Source organism: Pelodiscus sinensis, chromosome 2 (assembly GCF_052426305.1).
Source record: "Pelodiscus sinensis isolate ZL-2025 chromosome 2, ASM5242630v1, whole genome shotgun sequence".
Taxonomy (NCBI): domain Eukaryota; kingdom Metazoa; phylum Chordata; order Testudines; family Trionychidae; genus Pelodiscus; species Pelodiscus sinensis.
The window spans coordinates 42827785-42855482 of record NC_143053.1 but is presented as its reverse complement, the minus strand read 5'-3'; the positions used below and the strand labels follow the sequence as shown (position 1 = coordinate 42855482).

Genomic DNA, 27698 nt, shown 5'->3' with positions numbered 1-27698 from the left:
TAATGCAGTGCATAAAGGCTCATGGAGGATCTTTGGAGTTTGAAAAGTGAAGAAAGAACTGGCAAGTTGATCAGATCTGGGGCGAGAGGCTCCCTCCCCCCTGACATACAAGTGGATTTTCATTTTACTTTTTTGGAGGGGAGAGGAATAGATGAAGTATTGTCATTTGCAGGGATCCATCATCCCTTCTTCTAAACAGGTGGTAGTGGCATAGGAAGAGTGTGAGCAGATTCAGTCCTGAAGTGACAGCAGAGCAATAGGAACAGTGGTCTGATTCTCATAGATCACTAGCAAAGAATTAGAAAGGATTATTCCCCACTTCCTCCCTTACCATTAGTTACAAAGTTCCTCAGTACACTGCCTGATTACTTAAGATCCACACTGAATATGAGTTGGTCCCTAATATAGCTATCCAGATGAATAAGCATGCATTTGTTTAAAAGTATGATCACCTGTACTTGAGAGACTATATATACAGGTATCTTGCATAGCACATTAACATCCCATGGAAATTAATAATACAAAATACCATGTGGAAGAAAGAAGGTTGCATACATTTGTGTACGGGAGGCAAATTTTTTGAGCATGTAAAATATGAACCATAAAGAATACACAAACTAAGGTTGTTTTTAATTTAATACATGAAAAGTTTGTATTACTGCAAGTGTAGGTATTCCATTGCCTCTTTTATTCAAGCACAATAATACCATTCATTTACCATGTTGCTTGAATAATGCATGTGATAATAAATTTTCATCAGACCCCCAATGGCCTATTAAAACAGTGCTGTTCTGCTCTGGAAGCACAAAGGAGACTTTTAAAGCTAATTTAACTAGCTACCTGGGGATTCCCTCCACCAAATGAAAGTGTGGCTATGGATCTGCTACCTCTGCCTGATCCCCAGCTGAGGTTTTCAGTCTTGTGCCAAGGATTAGAGCTGGTGTCTGCTGGCCCCAGATTTAATGCCAACTTTGCACTTGTGTCCCCCTTCCTAGATACACCTGAACTGCAGAAGATTAGAGCACAGCCAATTGAGTGAACTTAGGCCATTATATAAAGTATCTGTTTCAATCATAAATCATTCTTCTTCGAGGAGTCCCCGTGGGTGCTCCACAGAAGGTGCTGGGCTTGCCCCAGCGCCGCAGGACGGACACTTTTCGCAGCAGTAGTCCGGCCGGACTGTGCATGCGCGGGGAGCGTCTCGTGGCTTTCGTGCCCTTTCGCGCTGCTCTGTCTGGTCTGAGCCAGTTCCTCTCAACCACCTCAGGCTGCAGACAGAGCAATCCTCTTCTCCTGACTATCTTTGCTTGAGACGTTTTCAGGCTTGTCTTGCCTCAATATTAGTTTCTTTTCCCCCTTTCCCAGTTCAGACTTGTTATATCCTCCTGTTTAAAAAAAAAAATTTCCTTTGTTCATAGTTAAACGTTCTGGTTCCACTTACAGTTATATGATTGTTCTTACCTTGTTATAAGGTTCAGTTTTCTCTTCTTGTTACTACAAATCAATTTTTTTTAAAAAAGAAAAAAGTATTCAGAGGAAGGGGTGTAAAGGAGATTGGGGTTAAAACAATTGGATTTTCTCTTACTGGGATCGAGTGATGCAGTCCACAATGCCCGGCTCCCTGGGATTCAAAATATGCGATCAATGCAGAGGCGCCATACTGGCTTCGGATGGTCATGCTTCGTGCATCCGCTACCTTGGAGAGAGCCATGTCTTGCAGAAGTGCTCTCTGTTCTAAATTAACAAGCAGAGCAAGGCGTGAAAGAGAAATGAGGCTGAGAATGTTTCTCTTTGATAAAGCACTCCAGCCCCAGGGGTCTTCCTCCCCACCGTGGCCTTCACCATAGCCTCAGAAATGCCGGACCTCCTCTCTGACTTCTGCGCCTCCCAGAAAATCAAAACACTCTCTACCTGTTACTTCTAAGAGTAGATCGAGTGTCAGCACAAAGCCGAGTACCTCGGGCCTATCCAAAGCCTGACGGGCACCGACCAAGGCATCGAAAGTCGCACCATCAGTGCCAATGGCACGCCATCCGCCGGCACCGGCAGTCGCCGCACCGGCATCTTCGGTGCGCTGCACATCAGCGCCACTGGCTCTGCTGGCATCGACAACAGCTTCCAAGGCCACAGCCATCCCCTCGCCACTGCTCCAGACGAACATGCAGCACCGAAGCACTCAAAGGACCACATGCCGCCTACGGCACCACTCCCAGTGGCACCCCTCCAGACAGGGAACCTGTTCTGGCACCGAAAGAGCTGCAGCCTAGAAAAGCTACAGCAGACACCAAGACATAGGAGCCCATCTCCTCTCTCTCTCCTGCATTCTCTCCGGAACCCACCTCATCACCACCATTACAGTTTCCTATCAGAATGCGACCTAGGAGGTTCCCTTCCACAGAGTGTCTCCCATCTCCATTCTTAACACCTCCCACACACTATAAACATCACGGTCATCGAAGCCATTACCAAAGGTTCTCCGCCTCTCCTTCTCCAGTACGTCATGCTTCATATTCTCCACCATTGTCGCATAGGTCACCTATTCAATCATACAGGAGGTCTTACAGCAGGTCTTGATACCACGACCGCTCTCTATCTCGGTCCTCATATTATTATCGGGAACCGTATGACAGCCGCACATATTATAGGACCCACTCACCTCATCACTAAGCCTACTATCGATCCTCTAGATTGCCAACCAGATCAAGGACACGGGATTCCTCTTATAGGTACTCTACACCCGTGGGACCATCTCCCTCAGTGCATCTCCCTCTTTCACCGCCACTTCCTCCACCTCAAACTGAGGGGGAGCAGCATGCAGTCCAGGAACCACATCAGGCACAGGAGTCTCCCGAGGATCCTTTGTCATCCTCCCCCGATGAGGCACTGAGACCAGGTGACATTTCGCCCCCAGACGATATTAAGCAGTTCCAAGACCTTTTTAAAAGAGTCGCCTTCTCCCAAAACATTCAACTCACCGAAATACAGAGTAAACATCACAAGCTCTTTAAGAATTTAGAGACATCACAACCTCCCAAACTAGCTTATCCCCCTGGACGAGGCCATTCTGGAGGTCGCGAATGAGCTCTGGCAGATACCGGCATCCGTACCCCCAACTAATAGGAAGGCCGATAAGAAATACTTTGTGCCTCCTAAGGGCTCAGAGCTCCTATTCACGCACCCACTCTCCAACTCCCTGGTAGTCGATGCCGCACTCCAGAGACCCCGGGTGCCACAATACAGGAACCAAAGCTCGGACAAGGAATCTAAGAAACTCGATTTATTTGGTAGGAAGGTGTATACCTCCGCAACCCTGCTTCTACGCATAGCTAATTATCTGGCTCACCTATCCAACCATAATTTCAATAATTATTCGAAATTTATTACTTTCGCCGACTCCTTGCCAGAATCAAAGAAGCCTATTCTCCGAGCATTGGTCCAGGAGGGAATGCCTCTACCAAATGAAATTAATGGGTAGCAGGTTTAAAACTAATAAAAGAAAGTTCTTCTTCACACAGCGTGTAGTCAACCTGTGGAACTCCTTGCCAGAGGAGGCTGTGAAGGCTAGGACTATAATAGAATTTAAAGAGAAGCTAGATAATTTCATGGAGGCTAGGTCCATAAAAGCACTCCAGCGCTATTAGCCAGGGGATAAAATGGTGTCCTTGGCCTCCGTTTGTCAGAGGCTGGAGAGGAATGGCAGGAGACAAATCGCTTGATCATTGTCTTCGGTCCACCCTCTCTGGGACACCTGGTGCTAGCCACTGTCGGCAGACAGGATACTGGGCTAGAAGGACCTTTGGTCTGACCCAGTACGGCCGTTCTTATGTTCTTATGTACCAGAACCAGCTTACAAATAGCAGCTGATGTGGCAGACACAGCAGCCATGGCCACGGCTACAGCAGTGGTCATGAGGAGGCCCTCATTCCTACAAGCTGCAGCAGTGCCTAAGGAGCTGCAAACAAAGGTCAAAGACCTGCTGTTCGAAAAAGACAACTTGTTTGCGGAGAAAACAGACACCCTATTACACTCTAGCAAAGACACCAGGTCCACCGTGCGGACCCTTGGTATGTATCTACCACCATTTAGAAGATGCCGTTACACACCATTCCAGAGGCGTTACAACTTTTACCATCAGAGGCAGGCATGGCAACAGCAGCAGCAACATTAAAGGCCATTTGATAACTCTCAGCAACGCCAACAACCTCCCAGACGCCGTAACCAAAATAGCCATACGCAAACCCAACCGAACACCAGGCAGCAAGTTTGATTCCTTGGTCAAGAGCAATCCTCCAGTCACAACCGACACCATCCCATTGTTCCATCATCGTCTACACCCATTTTATCACCAATGGGAGGCTATCATCAACGCCAAATGGGTGCTAGAGATTATAAGAACCTGCTATACCATACCCTTTCTCTCCCTACCATCCTCTACTTCCCCCCCCCCCAATCTGTCCCTTTTCAGGGACCCCTCTCATGAAGATCTGCTCAGATCGGAGATAAATCATCTACTGCAGATCGGCGCAGTGGAACCAGTTCCACAAGAGTTCAGAGGGAAAGGGTTTTATTCCCACTACTTTCTCATTCAGAAAAAGACGGGGGGTTGGAGGCAGATCTCAGGCAGCTGAACAAATTCCTTCGAAAACACCGCTTCAGGATGGTCACGCTTTCATCTATAATCCCAGCTCTAGATCAGAACAACTGGTTTGTTGCTCTCGACCTTCAGGACGCATATTTTCATATTACAATTCACCCTGCCCACAGACGATTCCTCAGATTCATGGTGGGCAACAGACATTATAAGTACAGAGTCCTCCCCTTCGGGCTCTCAGCAGCGCCAAGGATATTTACAAAGGTACTTTCAGTGGTCGCAGCTCACCTACGTCGCAGTGGGATAACTATATTTCCCTACCTCGACGACTGCCTGATAAAGGCTACATCCTCCGTACAGGCAAGCAAAATGCTGGCATTCACAATACAGGCCTTCCATTCTCTGGGGCTGCTTGTAAACAACGACAAATCAACGTTATCCCCCACTCAAGACTTAAAGTTCATTAGGGCGAGGTTAGATTCAAAGAGAGCGAGAGCGTTCTTACCCACCGTGAGATTCCAAGCCATACAATCCCTGATAAATATGTGCACGTCCAGGTGCTTGTACTCCTCAAACTTATGGGGCACATGGCCGCAACTACATTCATGGTCCAGAATGCCAGTCTTCATTTTCGGGCATTGCAACACTGATTGGCCACCGTCTACAATCATACCCGTCGCAATGTACGCCGGTCAGTTACCATTCGTCAACGTCATCTCTTCCCTCCCTTGGTGGATGATAAACAAGCACCTACTGTCCGGAGTGCCCTTCCGTCCCCAGCTTCCAACCTGCCAAATCACTACAGACACTTCCCTCCTTGGTTGGGAAGCACACATGAATGGAATTTCGGTACAAGGCCATTGGACACCTCGTGAGTCGTTGCTCCATATAAATCTACTGGAGCTCAGGGCCGTCTTCAATGCATGCAAACACTTCCATAATCACATTCACAACTCCATGGTGGGGATCCTCACAGACAATGTGGCCACGATGTTTTACATCATCCGTCAAGGGGGAGCTCGATCACGATCCCTCTGTGCAGAGGCGGTCTGACTTTGGAATTGGTGCATCACTCTTGTGGCATGATACTTATCTGGCATAAACAACATAACAGCGGATTCCCTCAGCAGGAATTTCACTTTGGATCATGAGTGGGAGCTCCACCGCAGACCCCTCCACTTCCTCTTTTGTGAATGGAGCGTACCATCAACCGACTTCTTCGTCACACGCACCAACAGGAAGTGTCTCCAGTATTGCTCCAGGATGGGACTGGGTCGCCATTCTCTGGGGGACACATTCCTAATAACCGTACTCAGAGTAGTTATTAATGGTTCACAATCCTGCTGGAAAGGTATAACAAGTGCGGTTCCGCAGGGGTCTGTTTTGGGACCGGCTGTCTTCAATATCTTTATCAATGATTTAGATATTGATATAGAAAGTAGGCTTATTAAGTTTGCAGATGATACCAAGCTGGGAGGGGTTGCAACTGTTCTGGAGGATAGAGTCATAATTCAAAATGATCTGGATAAATTGGAGAAATGGTCTGAGGTAAACAGGATGAAGTTTAATAAGGACAAATGCAAAGTGCTCCACTTAGGAAGGAACAACCAGTTTCACACATATAGAATGAGAAGCAACTGTCTAGGAAGGAGTACGGTAGAAAGAGATCTAGGGGTTATAGTGGACCACAAACTAAATATGAGTCAGCAGTGTGATGCTGTTGCAAAAAAGCAAACATGATTCTAGGATGCATTAACAGGTGTGTTGTGAGCAAGACACGAGAAGTCATTCTTCCACTCTACTCTATGCTAGTTAGGCCTCACTTGGAGTATTTTGTCCAGTTCTGGGCACCGCATTACAAGAAATATGTGGAGAAATTGGAGAGGGTCCAGAGAAGAGCAACAAGAATGATTAAAGGTCTAGAGAACATGACCTTTGAAGGAAGGCTGAAAGAATTGGGTTTGTTTAGTTTAGAAAAGAGAAGATTGAGGGGGGACATGATAGCAGTTTTCAGGTATCTAAAAGGGTGTCCTAAGGAGGAGGGAGAAAACTTTTTCATCTTGTCCTCTGAGGATAGAACAAGAAGCAATGGGCTTAAACTGCAACAAGGGAGGTTTAGGTTGGACATTAGGAAAAAGTTCCTAACTGTCAGAGTAGTTAAACAGTGGAATAAATTGCCCAGGGAGGTTGTGGAATCTCCATCTGTGGATATTTAAGAGTAGGTTAGATAAATGTCTATCAGGGATGGTCTAGACAGTACTGGATCCTGCCATGAGGGCAGGGGACTGGACTCGATGACCTCTTGAGGTCCCTTCCAGTTCTAGTGTTCTATGATTCTATGTATGCATTCCCACCTATACCTTTAATTCCTAAGGTGTTGCCAGAAGATCAAAGCAGATCGGGCCACAGTGATACTAATAGCTCCTGCATGGACCAAACAGCATTGGTATCCCCAGCTATTACAACTGTCAAGTTACCCGTCCTATCAACTGCCACTCTTTCCAACTCTACTCACTCAGGATCACCGTCGACTTCTACACCCGCAACTTCACACGTTACACCTCACAGCCTGGTACCTAGCTGATTGAATGAGTTGGAAGCCCAGTGCTCTGCAGCTGTCAGAAATATTCTCATACACAGCAGGCAAACTTGTATGAGAACTACATATCTCACAAAGTGGTCCAGATTTAGGATCTGGTGCTCTGACCGACATGGACCCTTCAGTCACCCCCATACATTCTATACTGCATTACATCTCGGATCTACAACAGACGGGCCTCACTCTGGCATCACTCAGAGTATATCTCGCGGCAATCTCAGCCTTCCACCAGCCCGCTGAGGGCTTTTCAATATTTGCGCATCCCCTTACAAAGAGATTTCTGAAAGGGTTAACAAATTTAAACCCACCATTGCGTACCCCACCGCCACTTTGAAATTTGGACTTGGTGTTGCGAACCCTTACTGCTCTTCCATTCGAGCCACTTGCCACGATACCTTTACAAATCCTCACTCAAAGTGTTTTTTCTGCTGGCAGTCACATCAGCATGCAGGATCAGCGAGTTGTCAGCATTGATGCCCGTACCTCCATACACGATCTTCCAAAGAGACTGTCGTCCTCAGACACCACCCTGCCTTCATACCTAAGGTCTGTTCTGACTTCCGTGTCAATGAACCCATAGTGTTACTAGCGTATTTTCCCAAGCCACACTCTTCACCTAAGGAAGCAGCTCTCCATACATTAGATGTGTTCAGGGCAATAGCCTTTTACATCGACCGTACCAAACCCTTTAGGAAATCTGACAGGCTCCTACTGTCCCTAGCACAACTCTCTAAGGGCGATCCAATTTCTGCTCAGAGGGTTGCTAACATTATTCTGAATTGTATATCTCACTGCTACACGATTCGGGGAATTCCTCTCCCTGCACGTTGTAGAGTACATTCTACAAGGGCAATAGCAGTTTCCACCATCTTTCTCAAAGGGGTTCCACTCGCAGACATTTGTAGATTGGCCACATGGGCATCCTGCCACACATTTGTGGACCATTATGCTATTCAACAAAGGTGGCTGTCGGATAAGTCCGTAACAGTTGCAGTCCTATCTTCAGCTAATCGATAGAGGTCTTGTATCCCATCTCCTCAGCACTAAGGAGGGGGGGGGGGGGGATACTGCTGTGCAGACACCTTCTGTGGAACACCCACGGGGATTCCTTGAAGAAGAAAGCGAAGTTACTCACCTTGGTGCAGTAACTGTTGTTCTTAGAGATGGTCCCCATGGGTGCTCCACTACCCGCCCTCCTCCCCACTTCGGAGTCTGTGTCCATTTCTTGTGTTATAGATACTGAGGTGGGTACTAGGAACTGGCTCAGACCGGACCAAGCAGCGTGAAAGGGCGCAAAAGCCACAAGATGCTCCCCGCGCATGCACGGTCCAGCCGGACTACTGCTGCGAAAAGTCTTCGTCCTATGGCACTGGGGCAAGCCCCTTCTGTGGAGCACCGATGGGGACCATCTCGAAGAACGACTGTTACTGAACCAAGGTGAGTACCTTCACTTTCCACACAATATTATATGTGTGTGTTTGTAAAAGAAAATCCAGTTTTGTTCATTTTTCAGAAAACAGTAATTTAATTGAAACCTATAAAAGCCAAGGAAATCCACAGATAAGGTGTCTTTAACATTGTGTGATGCTCATTGACTTTCCAGAGGTCTCCAAACATACGTCACATATGTAGATCTTGAATCAAAACTAAAACTCATAGAACTACCTGCATTTTTACAGCTTGTTTTACTACTAAATTGGCACTAATTGCTTCTTGCAGTATGTAAGTGCTCTCCTCCCCAATTGCTCTCACTCTGGTGGAGCCTAGCCTTAGAGATGCATGTGAAGAGAAGCCTTGTAGATCTACTAGCCTGAGCTGAGAGACCATCTCCAAGAGCAGTGTGTAAAAGGATCTGAGAAAGAAGACACTAAAGTGCACATTAGCTGCCTTTTCAGCAGTGCTGGCTGGCTGTCACCCCTATGCTGTATTCTGTATTACCCTAGACACTGGGAAGTGGACAAATCTCAGTAAAGAGAGGTAAAGAGGAGCTATGGTGGGGAAAAAAAGAGCTTGTTGGGAAGGAGATGATGGAAAGGAAATGCTTACTTAAGAGTAAAAGAGATGGAAAAGGAGAAAAATAATTTAAGGCAAGGGGGGAAATAAGCAGGAAGAGAAGGAAGAAAACAAAAAATGGAAAGGGAGAGCTAAGGAAGAAGTAAAGAAAAGGTAAGAAAAGTTAGAAAAATGTAATATGCCATTACAGCTAATTGTATTGTCCTATAAACCCAAGCTGGGGGACTCTATACTGACTGCATCCCAGTCCTTAAATCAGAATTTCCTTGTTTTGTAGCTGTTCTACATTATTGTGGAGTGAGGAGTAAGTGGGGTTGAGTTTGAGATTTATGTGGTTAAATGGACATATAAAAAAAATCAAAATATTTCTTAATGCAATCCTATTCAGGTAATAGCAATACATATGTATTATATAACCATTAACACCATAATGTAAATCACTTCAATTTTAGTCATACATATTTATTTATTTTTAGTTTTGAATTAATATTCTTAAAGCGTTATATGTTTTTACCATTTCTTTTTCGCAGGCAGCAATATGAACAATTGGCTTTTGACTCGTCGGATGTTTTTGGTCGATAGTTTAAGTGGACAAGAAAATGACTTAGGAAAACAGCCAAGAATAATTCGTATTGCTAGCAAAATAACCATCAGGTGAATGAATGCATAATGAAGATTGTACATACATGCGAGATAAAGTTAACCTTATGAAATGCACACTTACTGTTCTGCGAAGTCCACAGATTGTATCCCTGGAATAGAGGACTGGCTCCATGTATCCTTTGCTGTTTTTTTAATTATATAGAAGAAAGTGGGTGACATTTTGAGGGTGCGAACGCTCTCTCTCAAAGTGAGAATGTGCAAAACTGAACTTGCAGATGCAAAAGTTACTCTGGTTCTTGTTCTTCATTTACGATTGAGATCAAGATTCTAGAGTCTAAGTCCATTTTTCATCACACAGGCTATGCATAAAGTGAACTTAAAATGGTAGGAGCTGGCCAGTGGAAAATTCTCCCCATGTAGGGTAAAGCAGATTTCAGGGGGTCTCAAGCTAACACATTGGCTTCTAGATAACTGAGATCGTTAGATCTAATGTTTTATTAAAGTGGGGGAGGAGGGGAGGGCGGGTGTAAAATGTGGCCACTACCACCTGCCCTTGGACCAGTGGGATCCTCAGGCAAGACTTCCTGTCTTCCGTGCCTCTGCATGCCACTCAAAGTTGCCAGCTGTAAGGGTCACGTGCTGTGCATGCTGCTGCCCGGCTTTGCATGCTGCCCCTGCTGCCAGCACAATGTCACAGCTCCCATTGGCCAGAAACCAATCAATGGAAGCTGCCTGGGCTGTGGTTGCAGCACAAGCAGCATGTACTGTTCGCCCCGTCAGAGGCTCATGGTACTCAGACAACACATGGCCCCTATTGCTATCTGCTTTGAGCAGCATGTGAGGGTGTGTACCCTCCCCAGGGAGTGTCTCACTTGCCATCAGTTTTGCTGTTTCCACCACTTTGGAATTCATGTTATTCCCTGGACTTGAGCATCCTTTTCTGGGCATGGCCTTTCAGCTGTGCCCCAATCTATCTCTCCTTTTCCATGGGAATCAGCAGTCCTTAGTTCCACCACTTGGTCAGTGGTCAACTGAAGTCCATCTCTTGCTCCTCACCTCAGGGGCACATTGCAGTCTAGATCAGCCACTCTCCTCATTGGCAAGTGGGGCGCAAAGTATGGGGAAACCCATACCCTCCTTTTACTCTGGGTCCTGACCAGCGCTCCTTCTAAGCTGGACAGCAGCACAGCTTCACAGGTGATTAATCAGCCCCGCCCAGTCAGAGGCTCAGGGCTCTCTGCATGGAGCTGATTGACTGGGTGGGACTGATTAATCACCTGTGAAGCTATGCTGCCATGCAGCTTAGAGAGAACACTGATACTGACCCAAAGACCCTATAGCTGAAAGCCACTCACTGCCCCTTCTTCAGATCCTCTGCAGCCTCTTTTCCTTGGGCCACTTGCCACGTGTCGTGTGGTTCGATTTATTTTAGATCCAAGGGAAACCAGGACACTCCAGGGAAACTTAACCACTTCTTATTTATTGCAAGCTTTAAGCAGTTAACATAGTTGTTTAAGTTTTACAAGCCTTAAAAACAATTACTATACAATTTAAACCGTAAATACTATAAATTCTAAAGCAATTAATACAGCACAAAGCAATGCAAAAGCAGTTGTTAGAAGATCTATTATAATACAATAATAACGCCTAGTTCACTTACACTTCACCCATATGCTACCTACAATACCAGGCAGGAGGTTGTGGTTCTTTTGATTCCCACGCGTCAGAATGCTATGCACTAGGGTCGCCGGTGTGAAGGGCACCTGTGTTGTTACTTCTAGTTATATCGAGCAGGTTCTGTGGGTCAATCCTGCTCATTCCCGCCCATCGATTCTTCTTACTAAGCCCATTTTATAGCAAAGCGAGACTTGGTCGTTCTAATAATATTTACCAATTGATTATGTATTGTGTAAGATATAAAATACCCAATGCCCTATTTGGGATACATCCTGCTACTCAAAATGTTGCAAAGACTACGTGCGTAGTTGACAGTTCTATGGCTGTATCTATAATTTTTGTTTATCAGAAACAGAAGTACCAGTACAAGGTTGGTTGATTGTCATGTGTTCTTGACATGGCCTCACATACTATGCTTAATCTGCATTGTTATTCAAAACATTTACCTCTCATAGCTTCTCCCTCCCAAACCATGCCTGCTTGCTTACATGCACCAGACTTGAGACAGGCCTGGGTTTTGCTTTCTAGGGATCTGCACGGTGGTCAAGGCAGGGCCATGCAGGCTCCCCTAACACTCTGTAGCCCTAGGACCTTATTTGCCCTTCCTCCAGAGGCTCACTCTGTCTGTAGTCAGCCAGAAGCACCCTTAGCTCTGCTAACCAGCTTAGCACTGTTCTAGCCATGATATTCCTAGGCCAGTAGTGGGCAATAATTTTTGACGGGGGTCCACACCAAGATTTTGGAAAGTGGTTGAGGGCTGCACTATTCCATGATATTAATGGAGGAGATGTGGGGTCTGAGATGGAGGTTGGGTGCAAAGAGATCTGAGAGTAAGGGATTGGGGTGCAGGAGAGAGAATGGGAGGGAGTTTGGGTGAAGGAGGCGGCTGTGACCTAGTGCAGGGGTCTGGGATGTGACCTAGGGTAGGAGGGGATTGTGATCTGGGGCAGGAGATTGGGATGCCAGATCTGGGAGGGGGCATAGGTGCAAGGGGGGGAGGGAGAGGGTTTGGGTATGTTTATTGGGGGCAGAAAGTTAGGGAAGACTCTAGTCAGGAGACTTACCCATTAGCAGCGAAGCCTGCCTGCCTGCAGAGCTAAGGCTTTCAGAGCTTAAAACATTTGCCTGCCTGCATGGCCATGTGCTTGCATGAATAACTGAGCCCAGGAGATGGGGTGTGATGCTTTTTGGCTGCCTGCTATTCAAACAGGTAGGTCCCATTGGCCAGTTTTTGTATAGAAACTGGCCAATGAGATTGTGCTGGGAGCAGGGGAACTCCTGAAGCTTTCCCTTCTCCCTTCCAGTTTTGAAACAGTAACAGGGCCTAGCAGCCACTTTCCTGTGACCTCCTGCTGCCTCCATGGGCTGGGTCTGATGGCTTAGGCCTTATATTTTACCCAAGCCTGTCCTAGGCATTGCCCTTCTCCCTAACAGGCCAGGGAGAGATTTCCTCTTTGTTTTTCAGCAGTTTATATATGGCCCTGATTGGCAGTTGCAACAAGCCTCTTCCTCACTGGCTGTCTTGATAAGCCCTCTTCTCATTAGTTGGAGTCTGTGCAGCTTCTCTGGGGGCTGCTGTAATTTCCTGTTACCTATGTGGAGCAGCTGCTCTACCACAGTTGCTTTTAACTACAACCTGTATATCATCTCTTAGGGTATGTCTACGCAGCAAAGTTATTTTGAAATAACAGACGTTATTTCGAAATAACTTTACCAGCGTCTACACAGCCAAACTGCTATTTCAAAATGAAATCGAAATAGCGGGGGGCTTATTTCGAAATTGGTAAACCTCACTCCACAAGGTATAACGCTAACTTTGAAATTGCTATTTCGAAATAAGCACTGTGTAGACACTTATTTCAAAATAGGGGGACTTCAGCCCTTCCCGGGTTGCCCTGGTGGCCACTCTGGGCACAACCAAGAAAACTCCTCTCCCTCTTCCCCTCCCCGGAACCTTTAAAGGAGTAGACTCTGGCCACGGTGCCTGTGCCAGCTCCAAGCCTTCCAGCCCAGAGCCAACAGTTGCTGCACCTGACCCAGTGGCCCAAGCATGAGCCAGGAAGCCGGTGCCAGCCAGCCCTTCACCGCTCCCCAGGACCAGTCTGCCAGCTCCCAGGAGCCTGCCAGGGGTTGGAAAAGGCGGGCGCCTGCCTGGTCCAGTGCAGAGACCTAATTCAGGTTTGGGGGGATGCCTCCAACATCCATGATCTCTGCACTAAATGGAGGAATGCAACCATCTACAGGCGGATGGCTGCCAGCCTGGCCACCAAAGGCCACATGCGAACCCAGGAGCAGGTTTGCATGAAAATAAAGGAGCTGTGGCAGGCATATGCCGGGGCCACAGGGGGCAGCTCCCAACCAGGGGCAGACCCAAACTCCTGCCCCTATTTTGATGCCATGGACTTCTTCCTGGGGGGCAGGATGGGCCATGCCCCCCAGGTGGTCATCATACCTGGGGCAGAGCTTGCTGCCTCCTGCTGCTCCAGCCCCTGCTGCCTCCCCAGCTACCGCTCCTCCTCCCCCTCCTGCTTCTTCCTCCCCACATCCCCAGGGACACCAAAGCCCCCATACCCATTGTGCTGGGGGACAAGTGGGCCAGCGAGACCCCCAACCCTGAGCTTCTCCTCTCCCTTCCTCCCTCTGCCAGCTCCCTCCTCCCACGTTTCCCCCTCCCCTCTCCCATCCTCCCTCTTCCCCCCCTCTCATCTTCTTTCCCCAGTCTCACCTCAGTCTCATTCTCCCCCACCCGTTTTGTTTAATAAAGAGGCTTTGTTGTACTGAACACGTGTCTTTTATTGTACAGCAGGAAGGGGAGTTACGGAGGGGTAAGTGGAAGGACTTGAGGGAGGAATAAGGCACAAGCCCCCAGTGGGGCACACAAGGGAGACTGTTACTGCCTGCAGAATGTGCTGCCAGGCTTGCAGCAACACGTCCATGAGAAGCACCAGAGTGCCCTGGGGTGGCTCCGGCTCCATGTTGCAGAGTGCTGTGGTGTCCTGAGTGAGGGCAACCAGTGCACACAGAGGAAAAAAATGCTTTGCTGTCCCTCAGCAAGGTAGGCAAGCAAGCAGGGAAACCTTAGAACCATCTGTCGAGGAGAGGGCCGGGGGGAGTCCCTTTAAGCACAGGTCTAAGTTAACCTCAGGCAGCAGCCATACAAGGTAACTCCTGACCTGATGCCCTGCCAGAACTGGTTCTGGCCAGCCTTAAATGTGATTCAGCGTCCTATCAGTGTGGACGCACTATTTTGAAATAGCCAAGCACTATTTCGAAATTCATTTTGTGTCTAGACACGTTATTTCGAAATAATGCTGTAGTGTAGACATACCCTTAGCAATTAACTGTGTTAATTTGTTAAGAGTAAGGCAAATTTTGAAAGGAAAAAATGGTTACTTAACACACGAACTGTGATTCTCTTTGATGATTGCCCATATGGAATCAATACTGCTTCCCATACCTTCCCCATTTCTTCACAGTCTCCTGATTTAAGGGAAGAATCAAAAAGGCAAGATGGGGTTACTCTTGCTTTTGTACTCTCAGAATTCTAAGAGGCAGGAAGGGGCAAGTGGCTATCTAGAAGATTCTAAGCATTATAAGAGCAAATCCACATGAAAAATCATCTTGGAAAATCAGTTACAATGATAAAGGTCTTTTGTAGAGAGGGTGAAAGTGCACCTTTGTTTTCTAGTCACTTTTTAATTGTCATATGGTGTTATATTTCTAAATCCAGTTTTGTTCAGATTTTTTTATATTTAGTATTTTACTTTACAATCAGTTTGTGCTTTCCAGCTAAAATGTGTATTTGTATCTGCAGTATTCGTCTTGTTCCTAATACCCAGAGAGGAACTATCTATCCCCCTCTAATTACCGTTGCCTACAAGGATGTTCTTGTCCAAAACCCAGATACTCAGAGTGTGATGGTGAGTAATTCTCTATTGTTATCCTAACAGGACAGAATTATCAGTAATTCTCATAGTTACATGTGAATGTTCACTTTACAAATTTAAAGATGAAATAAACAGAATTTCTAACTCTGTTCAGTTGTAAGATAGCAGATCTCAATAAAATATAGTACATATTTAAAACAAAACTGTTGCAAATGTTTTCCTCTTCCACTTCCCTTATTTGAATTTTCTATAAATTAAAAAAACAAGTAATCTAAGGCTTTATCTACACAGCCAAGTTTAAAGCACTACTGCAGCAGTGTGGTCATGACACCATTGCAGGGAGCCTGTTTACACTGGCACTTTACCATGCTATAAATTGCTGTGCTCAGGGGAAGGGTGTTTTTTCACAACCCAAGCAAGAAAGTTACAGTGAAATAAAGCAGCAGTGAAGACAAGCCCTCAGATTGTGTATTTGCTTTATTGGGGTATAGCATGCTGAAGTATAAATTACAAAAAAGAAACCAATGTATGAAGAATGTTAAGCAAAAGCGACTCTTGTGAACTAAATATAATATTTTGATCAAGAAATAGTATATTTTCCTCCATAATCTGTGCATTAATAGGAAGCAAATAAGGCATGTATGTTCTGATTTAATCAAGTGCAAATACTAATAAAATATCATAAACACTACAGTGCAGTATCTTTTCCTTCAGTATTAGAGGGGTAGCCGTGTTAGTCTGAATCTGCATAAACAACGAGAAGTCCTGTGGCACCTTATAGACTAACAGATTTATTGGAGCATAAGCTTTCGTGGGCAAAGACTCACTTCATCAGATGCATGCCATTTTCCATTACTAAACACTAAAGAATTAAAAATGGAGATTTCATGTTCACAAATAGCTAATATCAAAATATTCTTCCTTGGTATGAACCCTTCTGAGCAACTCAGGCTTCTGAAATGTAGACCCCTGCACGAATACGAAATTTGTTTCCGCATCCATATCTGCAAAAATAAGCCGTGGATATCCGCATCCATATCTGTGGTTGCAACTTACCTGCATTTATAAAGCGAATTCACAGGTTTGCTAGGCTTCACTGATACTAATAGACTTCTGGTTGGAAGCATATAGGACTGGAAGTGTTCGCTGTGCTGAACGCTAGAGTTGATTCTGCTGGAGTGGCATGACAGAAAAGAAGAGGAGGGAAACAGCATGTGTAGAAAAAAGAGAGAAGCACATTTTTTTTTCTTTTTATCTAAAATAGTGTTTCCAGTCAGTCAAGAAAACTGCCTTTATAAAAGCTATTTGGAATCAGATAGACGTGGCAGGTGCAGTAGTAAGGAGGACCATATAATCTCCATCTCTGGAGATATTTAAGAGCAGGTTAGATCGACATTTATCAGGGATGGTCTAGATGGTACGGGGTCCTGCCCTAAGGGCAGAGGACTAGACTCAATGACCTCTTGAGATCCCTTCCAGTTCTAGTGTTCTGTGATTCTATCTGACACAAGAAATTAGGGAAGGCTTAAAAAAATTGAGGGGCCTGATGCACCTAAAATGTCTCCTATCAATTGCGATGGAACACTATTCCATTTAGACAAATTTGACATGAGATCTGCTCTGTCAACAAAATCACTTATGAAACTATGTCCTGCCTTTTATGAACACTTGTGTTCCTGCAGCTAAATATTTTTAGTCTCAAATCCAGTTAAAGTGACCATATTGGCACTCCAGCAGTCACATGTTTTTTTCAGAAATCAAGGCAACAATCGCTAGCCTCAGTCTTTTATTGAATTGAATGTGCTATCCATTTCCACCTTCTTCTAGACTTTAGCTCTCCCAAAAGTCACAAAACTAAAAACTAAACATATGGAGTTTTTGTGAAACTGCAGGACAAAGATATACTGTCTCCTTTACATATTCTTTTGATCTCAGTCTTTTTTTTTTTTAAGAGCAGATGTACTGTCTAAGGAGAGCTATTTTAGATTCTTTAATGTTTCTGGTTTTCTTTATGTTTCTGGAAAATCGCGTGTGACTAAGCGAACTGCTTATTAAGGGCTTGCTTTTTTTCCTTACGTCAGTGTAACTCAGTCTGCCTCAGTGAAGTTATTCCTGATTCGTGTTGATAAAAGAGCAATATCAAGCTCTCAGTAGTTTCCACAGGGAATATGAAGGCTGTACACCATTATGAGGATAGTTGTCACACTGATTATAGCATCTGAATTAAGTTTGTTACATGTATTTATTTACTTTTTGTGTCCTAATATTTAGGTTTCCTTCTCAGTTAATTATGAAATGAATCAATCAGAGGCTCAAATTCAGACAGATGTAAGTTGTGCTCCCTTTAATCTGTCACCATATTTGTTAACTTTTATATAAAAAGATCAAAACAAATCTGCAAACAATTTGTTTTTATTCTTTTTAGATTGCATTGGGTGTGCTTGGAGGACTAGCCGTTTTATGGTCTCTTCTGAAGACTGCTGGCTGGAAGAGGCGAATAGGGAGCCCTATAATTGACTTACAGGTATGAAATCAGGGTGCAAGGGAAACCATATTTAATCTATAGCATGACCAAAGCCTGAGCCCAGGGAGGGCCAAATCCAAAACCTGAGCTCCATTGCCTTGGGCTAGGGTGGGGTGTTGAAATCCAAGGGCTTCAGCCCCATGATGTGGGCCTGTAACCCAGAGCTGAAACCATTGGTCTTTGGCCCTGGGTAGTGGGGCTCAGGCTTTGATCCCAGGCCCCAGCAAGTCAAATACCAGCCTTAGGAACCCCATTAAAATAGGATTGTGACTCATTTTGGGGTCTTGACCCATAATTTGAGAACCTCTGAACTACAGTATTTGATACCAGGTGAACTATATAACCTATTTTCTTTCTCTCTCTCTGTGTGTGTGTGTGTGTGTGTGTGTGTGTGTGTGTTCCCATTTTAAAACTTTATATAATACACTTTTATAATTACAGACAGTTTTGAAGTTCTTCCTGTTTTATGCTGGAGACCTTGCCAATGTTTTCTTTATCATCACAGTAGGAACAGGGCTTTACTGGCTTATTTTCTTCAAAGTAAGTAGAATTTTCAGATTTGTGACACGGGTATTGATTTCTGAGTAAATACATTGCGTTCATATGTTTACACACCATTTTATTTCCCTTTTTTGCCATTTCTGGTCAGACTTTCAAGGCAAGTTATATATACTTAACAATATTCTGTGTTTTGTGCCTAATCTTTATGCTCATTTCTTCCCTTCCTTTTTGGTTTCATAGTGCCTGCAGTGTATGTAATAAAGTTAGACAGAATTGTTCAAAAATTCAAACACAGAAATGTCAACAATTCTTTTTTAAAATGTTAATTATTTTTCAACTAGCTCTGGTATTTAACATGGTATTACACATGCAGTCTATATTATTTAATTGTAGCTCTTTCCTTACAGGCACAGCAGTTTGTCTCAGTTCTTTTACCACTTCATTCTCAGGAAGAGGATTTTGTTACATATGTAGGATGTGCTTTTGCTCTAAAGGTAGATATTTTGCTCTAATGGCAATCATAACCATTTTAATGGATGTTGTTTTTCATTATGCTTGTCCACAAATATATTGAATATTACATTGTATTAATATAAGAGAAATAATTGGTTTAAGTTTATTCTTTTGGGCAAAATCATTTTTCCTTGAAAAGTGATTTTTCCTGTCTTTTGAAAGAAAACAGATGAATATGGAAGATTCCCTATAGGTCATTATTAATTTGAGTGCCAAGTGGAAAGGGACTTGAATAAAATAAGTCAAAACTGTATCAAAAACCAAAATACTGAATTTTAAAGAGAAGAATAAACATAAATGTATTAAATTGTGCTCAAAGGTTCCTAGTCATTTAGTACAGTTCATTAAGCTCTCCTTTTGAAGAGTGGCAACTTGTTTGTAGTCTTCAGAATTTACTGATTTTCTTATGAGGGTAAGTATTTCAATTATGTTGGATGCTATTTTGTACCAAAATAGTAATATGTCTTATTGTGCCATCAAGAAACAACTTTTCTTCCCTAATAAGTCAATCTTTGTCGTGTATTTTACATTGTCTAATATTATCAAGAAAATGTAAGCATTGCACATATCTTCATTGTGCGAATTAAGTATGAAGTCCCATATATGAGCTTTATTCATGATTTATAATAATATGTAATACTTTAAATGTCAAGTTCTTTACAAAATAATTTATGATTTCACCAGAACGTCATAATGAAGTTACAAATTCATGTAGAGTTGGGAATTTTATTCATAGTTCTGTTACATTTAAGGAAACATATCTGTTTGTTATGACTTCTTTTCCTAAATACTACTGCAGGTTTATTTCCATTTCATTTTATGATATTTTTAGGCTCTGCAATTTTTGCACAAGCTGTTTTCGCAACTTACTGTAGATGTATTCTTTATTGACTGGGAGCGCCCTAAAGGCAAAGTCCTTAAAGCTATTGAAGGTAACTAAAACATACTTGTTAGTATAACTCACATCATGTAAATTCAGAGATTACTTTCTCAAAGAATAGCATAATGAAAGCTTTACCGTATGCATTCTTTCTAGGTGAAGGTGGCATAAAAAGTGCTGCTGCACCTGTGAGCATATGGAGGACATATTTTATAGCAAATGAATGGAATGAAATTCAGACTGTAAGGAAGATAAATCCACTTTTTCAAGTGCTTGCAGTTCTTTTCTTTTTGGAGGTATTTTTTTAAATCAAATTTTAATGTAAGAGTAGGGCCAGTTTTTGATGTATGCAGTTTTTACAACAATGGGAGGCAACCTTCAATGATATACTTGGAAAGTTGACTTAAAAATTAATGGAAGAAACCAGTGTTTTGGTATGGGCCTTTATATGCTATTTCTATAGTCCATTATGTTAATTTAAAAATTACTATTAGGTCATGTCAGCACAGAGCAGCAGTGTCCATTAGAGGACTGTGATTTCTAAAGCTCACCATGTGTTGTGCATTCGCTGTCCCAGTTATAGTTTGCTTTTCCAGTCCCTGCTTTATATTAACTTTTGTTTACTGAAACTCTTGAGAAGAGGAAATTAGAATGAAAATAACAGATTTTTTCAGGAATACAATTCATTGCTGTATTATGTATAAGTGCCTGACCTAACTGATGTAAAAGTAAGCTTTTTCTTTAATCTCTTTTCAGGTTGTTGGATTTTCAAACCTGGCATTAATGGATTCTTCTTCTAGTCTTACAAGAAGTAGTGAGAGTTACATAGCTCCCTGGAGCCGCATTCTGAGATTTGGTGTATCTACAGTCCTCTGGCTAGTCATTGCCATGCTACAGGTACAGCTCTGACATATGTAACTCTGAATCATTTATTATGGCCCTAGTTGACCAAATCCCTTTACTTGAAGGACATCAGTAACTTCCCTTTCAGCAAAGCTTGAAGTGTCTGTTTATGCGTTTTGCTGAATCAGGACTTGTAGTTTATTTAGCATGTCATTGCTGCAAAATTTTGTCTAAGTTACAAGGGATCTCATGGCTTACATATGATCCTGTCTTGCAGTCACTATATTGAATTTCCTGTATGTGAGAGAATTCCCTTATCTGCTTTATTTTGTTTTTAAATAGTCTGAAAGAGTTTTCAAATTTTAAACTAAGCTTTTAAAGTGATTGCTAAAACTCTCTTCTGTGAAGGAGGGAATAAGAAAATTCACCCAGGTTTTATTGAGCTCAGTGTGAAGCTGACAATTCCTGTAGTTTGTCAATAGAGACAGCTACATTTTAAGCTAGCTATACTGTAGGTAAGAAAAGAAAGTCAGTGCTGATGAACTAATGAATACAAATCTGTTTTGTTCCAGATCATATTCTTTGCTGTATTTTATGAGAGATTTGTAGAAGATAAGATAAGACAGTTCGTTGATTTGTGCTCTATGAGCAATGTAAGTACTTAGCAATTGCAGGGATGAAATACTGTTTTATAAATGGATTACTTTATTGAAGTATTAAGAGGTTCCACTTTTTTAGCTTTAAATATAATGTACTAGATAATATCTAACGCTAATGTTACTTACCATCGTGGGTATCCTCAGCAGGCTTATGGTTCTTGCTGTGGTGTACAAGAAGGCTTCAGATTACCTGTAATATGACTTAGGTCAGGAGTGAGCAATAAGTGGCCCACTGGCTGGAAGCCAGGGTTAACCCTGGTAGGTTGCCAGATGCTTTATTTACCAAAGCATCCACAAGCATGGCTGCTCGCAGCTCCTGGTGTCTGCGGTTCACCATTCCTGGTCAATGGGAGCTGCGACCAGTCATACCTGTGGACATTAGGGTAAAAAAAGCATCTGGCAGCCTGCCGGAGATTATCCCTGGAAAACCTCTTCTGGACTATGGGCTGCTTATTGCCCACCCCAGGTTAGGCTCTAAAGGTATGTGACTCCATATAGGTATAAGTCTAATTCTGAGGGCTGTCAGTTAATCGGAGTTTAGTCACACAATTAACTCAAGAAATAAATCAAGATTAATATAATTGCAATTAATCACAGTTTTAATCACGCTGTTAAATAGTAGAACACCAATGGAAATTTATTAAATGTATTTGGATGTTTTTCTATGTTTTCAAATATACTGATTTCAGTTACAACATGTGCTAAATCTACCACTTCTACAAAACTTCTGGATTTTGTTACTTAAGAACGGGTTATACTGGGTCAGACCAATGGTCCATCTAGCCCAGTATCTGTCTTCTAACAGCGGCCAATGCCAGTTGCCACAGAGGGAATGAACAGAACAGGTAATCATCAAGTGATCCATTCCATGTGGAATTTGAGACCTGAATCCAGGTTTGTTGTGTAAGTTAAGTTGGAAAGCTAAACTAAACTGTACTATTTGGAGATAATCCAAATATCTTTAAGAAGCAATATTTAGTATGAGAGACAAATGATGTTCCTTCCTGAGTAGATTTCCATTATATATAACTTGAGCCATTGCTCCTCTGGTGGCACTGTTAATTTATTCTACTTCACTGACTGCCTTGTAATTTTTTTTTTTAAAGTAAAATAAAAGTTACTGTTTTTGTTTAGAGTCCTTGACTTAGATTTTCTATATAGGAGAATGGATAATTACATTTGCTGTTAATAATCTGAAATCTAGGAATGGTAAATATGTTTTGTGGCTCTAGGTACATTTAATTATATGTATCACACACAAATTGTTACTAAAAGTTTTTCTGACACACATACTTTTGGACAGGACTACTCAGCTTTGGAAGCCCCAGGGGCCACAATGATACAGCGCATGCTGAGGGACGCATCTTAAGTGTGGTTGAATATACATGCAAATATATATGTAAATAGCTTCTTTCACATTGATAGCATGAATACAAAGATTAAGGCAAGACTACACAACATACAGGTCCCATTTAAGTCAGTTCTGTTGATATTAATAAAATGCAATATTTACCTGATTTCCATCCATACGATAACACTTTTTATGAGCAATGACAGTCCAGGAATTTAACTACTGAAACACATCAACAGAAGACCATTATATCGACTACTTTTTTGTTTTGGCTCTCACCCATGGGCCGGAAACAAAGGAGCTATGGGCCGCATGTTGAGTAGCCCTGCTTTAGGACCTATTTTATACATGTAGTATGAGTGGCTCTGCTGATATCCATTAATATCTTTTTAGTTTTGAATCTGTGTATTAAATAAACTATTTTTCCCTTTTTGTTTTTTAGATTTCAGTGTTTCTCTTGTCACACAGATGTTTTGGGTATTATATCCATGGTCGTTCTGTGCATGGACATGCAGATACCAATATGGAAGAAATGAACATGAATCTAAAGAGAGAAGCGGTATGCAAAGGAAATATAAACATACGTCTTTTGATTTTCCCTTTTTATATCTGAATGTAGAGATTCTTTTGCTTAAAAGTTGCACAGTATGCCATATTGAACTCTTGAGTTTATCTCCTTATGGAGAGAAGAAAGAATTCTAAGAATTGGTCCTGGGATAGCAATTGCTTATTAGCTCTTTTACACTAAGACTGATTCCGTAGGTCATAGAAAGTCTTGTCTTTTAAAATATGAATGATTAGGTAGGCTATATCTAGACTGCAGGCTTCTTTTGGAAGAAGCTTTTATGGAAGAGATCTTACACATTGATTGGACGCTATCTCGCATTTAAGTTGTGATTACTGTGGATGGAGTGGCTACCAAGGCACCTGTGCTTTTTGCTTGGAGACCTCTTCTTTCAAAAAAAACACCCCCTTCCGCGTCCACACATGCTTTTTTTCTGAAAAAGGCTGCTTCTTCGTAGAATGAGGTTTACCGTCATTGGAAAAATCTCTCCATTCTTTCAACTTTCTGTCGAAAGAACACAATAGCAGTATGGACATAAGTATAGTTTTTCCAGAAAAATTGCCATTTTTTTTTTCAGAAAAACTCTGCAGTGTAGACATACCCTTAGATAGTATCACTTTAATGCTGCAGCTTCTTTTAGACTCTCTTCAATTCCAGATGCAGCCCTCTGGTGGCATTGCTACTCTGTTATAGAAATCAGCTTGAAGAGAAGTTTTCTCCCTCATAAAATGTATGCATCTGCTTAATCATGCAGTGAAGTTAATTTGATATTAGTGACTTGTCATTAAATTTCATCTTTCCTGCATCAATACAAGATGAAGTGGGAAGAAAAGCTACAAAGAACTTTGACAATATAGTAAATAAGAGAAGAAAAAACTTAATTTTAAAATGTAGAGGTTTTAATCCCTAAAAAGTTGTATTTAAATTGACTTCCCACACGCACACACTTTTCCTTTAATAGCTTAATTTAAAATAATATAAAGAGAATTGTTTTCTTTCTGTGGAAATAACAGTTTTTGAAACATCAGTTTCTCCTCATTTGCTGTTAGGTTTCTTGGGTTTATTTTTTTAAGTAGAAACAAATTAAAAGATGGAAAGAGTTGGGAATTTAAAAAAGGAGGATGAGAGAACAGAAAAATAAATAAGGGAAAAGAATTGAATAAATTGTAAGTTAACAAGAACTGTGTTAGTGTGTATGAAGATCAAAGATGATCTGCAACTAAAAAACTGTGTGCTGTTCTAAAGTAGAGCATGACCTCACAAAAACTGGTGTCAGGAGTTCTTGTCCTAAAATACTTTTACTGTAATAAACTTAACAGTGCCAAAGGATTAAAATATTCAGATATATCAAACCTTCTGTATTTGCATCGGAAAAGAGAGATTGGAAAAACTTTTCTGGTATGTATATACATATTATAATTTTTAATGCTATTTATGTTGTTTCAATTGTGCAGGAAAATTTGTGTAGTCAGAGAGGTTTATTACCCAATACAGATGGCCAGACATTTCAGATTTCCATTTCAGGCAAGATGAGACAGCAGTATGATAGGATTCATGAAACCCTAACAAGGGTAAGTATAATACCTTTTTGCTATGGCATTTTGCTATGTTTATATGTAGAACATGATAGTCCAAGAATGTGTGTACTTTTTAAATTAAATTAATTTTCATGTCATACTTTTTCAGAAACGTGGTCCTGCGAGACTTTTAGATTCATCTGCAACTACTTTTGAACAGAGTACTAAGGCATACCATACCATGAACAAATTTCTTGGTTCTTTTATTGACCATGTATGTATACAGACTTTATTTGTAAGGCTAAATAGAACAACTTTGATTGATTGTGATTTACCTTTTGAGATTAGACCGACCCCTGTCTGCCCAACCCCCTTGCATACAGACCTCCATCCCTGCACTTGAATCGCCCCCTGCACTCAAACTCTCTTCTTTATGAATCCCACCACTATACACTTGGAACATCCCATGAGCTCCCTGCGCCTGGACTTCTCACCCCACCAACCTCACTCCCCCAGCACCTCATCCTTGCTGAGCCACCCAGATCTCCCACTGCTGAGCCTCATGGCCCTACACTCAGATCTCCTCCCTCTACCCTACCCCTGCTGTGCCCCAACCACCTTCACCTGGAGCTCTGCATAGAATCCTATTGCCCCTATACCCAGAATCCTCCAATGAGCCCCTGTGTATCTAGAAGCCTCCTGCATCCAGACCCCACTCACTGAACCACCTGTATCCAGAGTGCCCCATATAGAACCCTCTCACCCCACACCTAGATCCGTCCTCACTAAAATCCCTCCACACTTTGATCCTGCCACACTGAGCCAGTCTGCCTACACCTGGAGTACCTGGCACAGTTCTGCTTATCCTGGCGATTTGCTTCGCTGCTACTCTTGAGTTAATTGTGCATCAAACAAAGAAAAATTCTGTGCACAATATTTTAAAATACTGCAAAATTTTGTACATTTTATTTATCAATAAATAAATATGCAGGCTCCAGCATAGACTTCTGGGGCAGGCCTGGCCCTTGTCCTGTGTCAAGGTCAGATGCTGCTTCATCACTGAGTTGATGTCCTATTAATGAGTTGCAGGGTGATCTTGTACCTTTGTGTAACCAGCGACCTGTGCTCCCCACTGCTGTGCTGGAGCCTCTACATTTATATTTTGACAAATACAATTTGCCAAATTTTAAAATATATACAGAATTTTTAATTTTTTGGCTCAGAATTCCCTTGGGAATAAACAGAGTGGACAGTGATCTTTTAATTCATACTGCTATTTTAAGAAGCTATATTCCATCTTTTGTAAAGTGCACTTCTAGCATTTTTACCCTGAGGATCCTTAAATCTAAGTATTAGGACAGTTTTGGTTTTTTCCTCTTGTAGGTTCATAAAGATATGGATTATATTGTCAAGGACAAGTTGCTGCTTGAACGAATTCTTGGCATGGAGTTCATGGAACCAATGGAAAAAAGTATCTTTTACAATGGTATCAGCTTGATCTCTTTGACATATTCTTTATTTCGCTATACATGTGCAGGATGCCATGCAAACACATTAACATGTCATGTCCGTGCCCTTTCAGTTCACACTCTAAATTGGGTTTGCAACAGAGTGGTGTGACATTGAGAGTTGTGAAGGTAGGGGAGACAATTGCTATGCATTAGCAAAAGTAACAATACTTTTGGATCATGAGGGCATGTTCTTCAGTGGCATTCCTTTGTGATATTTCAGTCTTGGTATCTCAAGGGTTACTAACTGGAGCTGTGTACATGTTTACACAGTACTCTTTATGACTTGCCATCTTGGTCTGATGCATTGTGGAGGATGGGAAGACCAATAAGCTGACCAGTAGTCCTTGTTTAATTAGAATGCCTTTCTACAAAGTTTGTATGACTTGTTAAACTCCCTGAAGTGGGGCTTTTGCAGAAGCCATTTCTGAAGGAAAAGTAAGATTACACATTTCCCCTGGGCTGGAGCAGGGAATTGGGATGTGTGACAGTTCCCCTTTGGCACAGGACCTGAGGAGGGGAGAAGAGGGTAGATGGCTCTGCATACTGACCTGCACTCATCTGTAGGCACTGCCCCTCGCAGCTCCCTTTGTCCATGATTCCTGGCCAAGGGGATCTGCGGGGACATAGTCTGCAGGCCAGCATGCAAGCAGAGCTTCCCAGCATTTGCAGCTCCAGCCCAGCTAGGGGTAAACATGGAGGAACAGCAGCATACAGAGCTGTCTGCAGGCAGGGCCAGAATGCAGGGACTATAGTGGTTGCAGCTCAGATCCCTGAACTAAGGGGGCCCTGCTAAAAGATCTTCTCTTTTGGCAGTTCAGAGATATTTTTGTAAGGCCCCTTCCCGTAGCCCCTAATGTCCCTTTCTGAATCCAGCCCTGCTCTCCTCCAAATACTTAGTGCTGGAAACAGCACGTTTGCAATCTTAACAAGCGCTACTTTCTAGAAAACTGAAACCCAATGGTGCCAAGGCCACACTTGAACTACATATAGGCCAGGTCTACACTAGACTGAGAAGGTCGGCTTAAGGTATACAACTCCAGATACACAGAATACATAGCTGGAGTCATCTTTCTTAAGCCGAGCTTGGTGGCGTCCACACAACAGGAGGCTGATGGGAGCAAATGCTCTCATCAGCTTCCCTTAGTCCTCGTGACTGTGAGGATTACAGGCACCAACTGGAACTGCCCTCAGCGTTCAATTTATGGGTCTAAATTTATGGGTTGATCTCTGGCGCAGCAAATGCGGAAGTGCCCTTAATGAGCAGTAATTTTTCTTAACATAGGAACATAAGAATGGCCATACTGGGTCAGACCAAAGGTCCATCTATCCCAGTATCCTGTCTGCTGACAGTGGCCAATACCAGATGCCCCAGAGGGAGGGAATACAACAGGTAATCATCACGTGATTATTCTCCTATCATCCATTTCCAGACAGAGTCTAGGAACACCATTCTTACTCAACTTG

General features: G+C 42.7%; 1 protein-coding gene across 3 annotated transcripts in view; it reads left to right on the top strand.

Annotated features, from left to right (window-relative positions):
- The window catches only part of TMEM67 (transmembrane protein 67), an 82133-nt gene that overhangs the window by 41862 nt on the left and 12573 nt on the right, over positions 1-27698 (top strand). The window contains exons 13-27 of one of the 3 annotated variants that reach the window (XM_075920385.2): positions 9734-9857; positions 15298-15403; positions 17642-17698; positions 17796-17894; positions 18336-18434; positions 18803-18889; positions 19741-19840; positions 19945-20084; positions 20545-20685; positions 21204-21284; positions 23084-23200; positions 24661-24777; positions 24893-24997; positions 26107-26194; positions 27526-27624. In XM_075920385.2, the coding sequence (XP_075776500.2) occupies positions 9734-9857; positions 15298-15403; positions 17642-17698; positions 17796-17894; positions 18336-18434; positions 18803-18889; positions 19741-19840; positions 19945-20084; positions 20545-20685; positions 21204-21284; positions 23084-23200; positions 24661-24777; positions 24893-24997; positions 26107-26194; positions 27526-27581 (1517 nt within the window). In that variant the 3' untranslated portion in view covers positions 27582-27624. Of the gene's footprint in view, positions 1-9733; positions 9858-15297; positions 15404-17641; positions 17699-17795; positions 17895-18335; positions 18435-18802; positions 18890-19740; positions 19841-19944; positions 20085-20544; positions 20686-21203; positions 21285-23083; positions 23201-24660; positions 24778-24892; positions 24998-26106; positions 26210-27525; positions 27625-27698 lie in introns of all 3 variants that reach the window. The other 2 variants (XM_014571520.4, XM_075920384.2) reach the window with 2 other exon arrangements.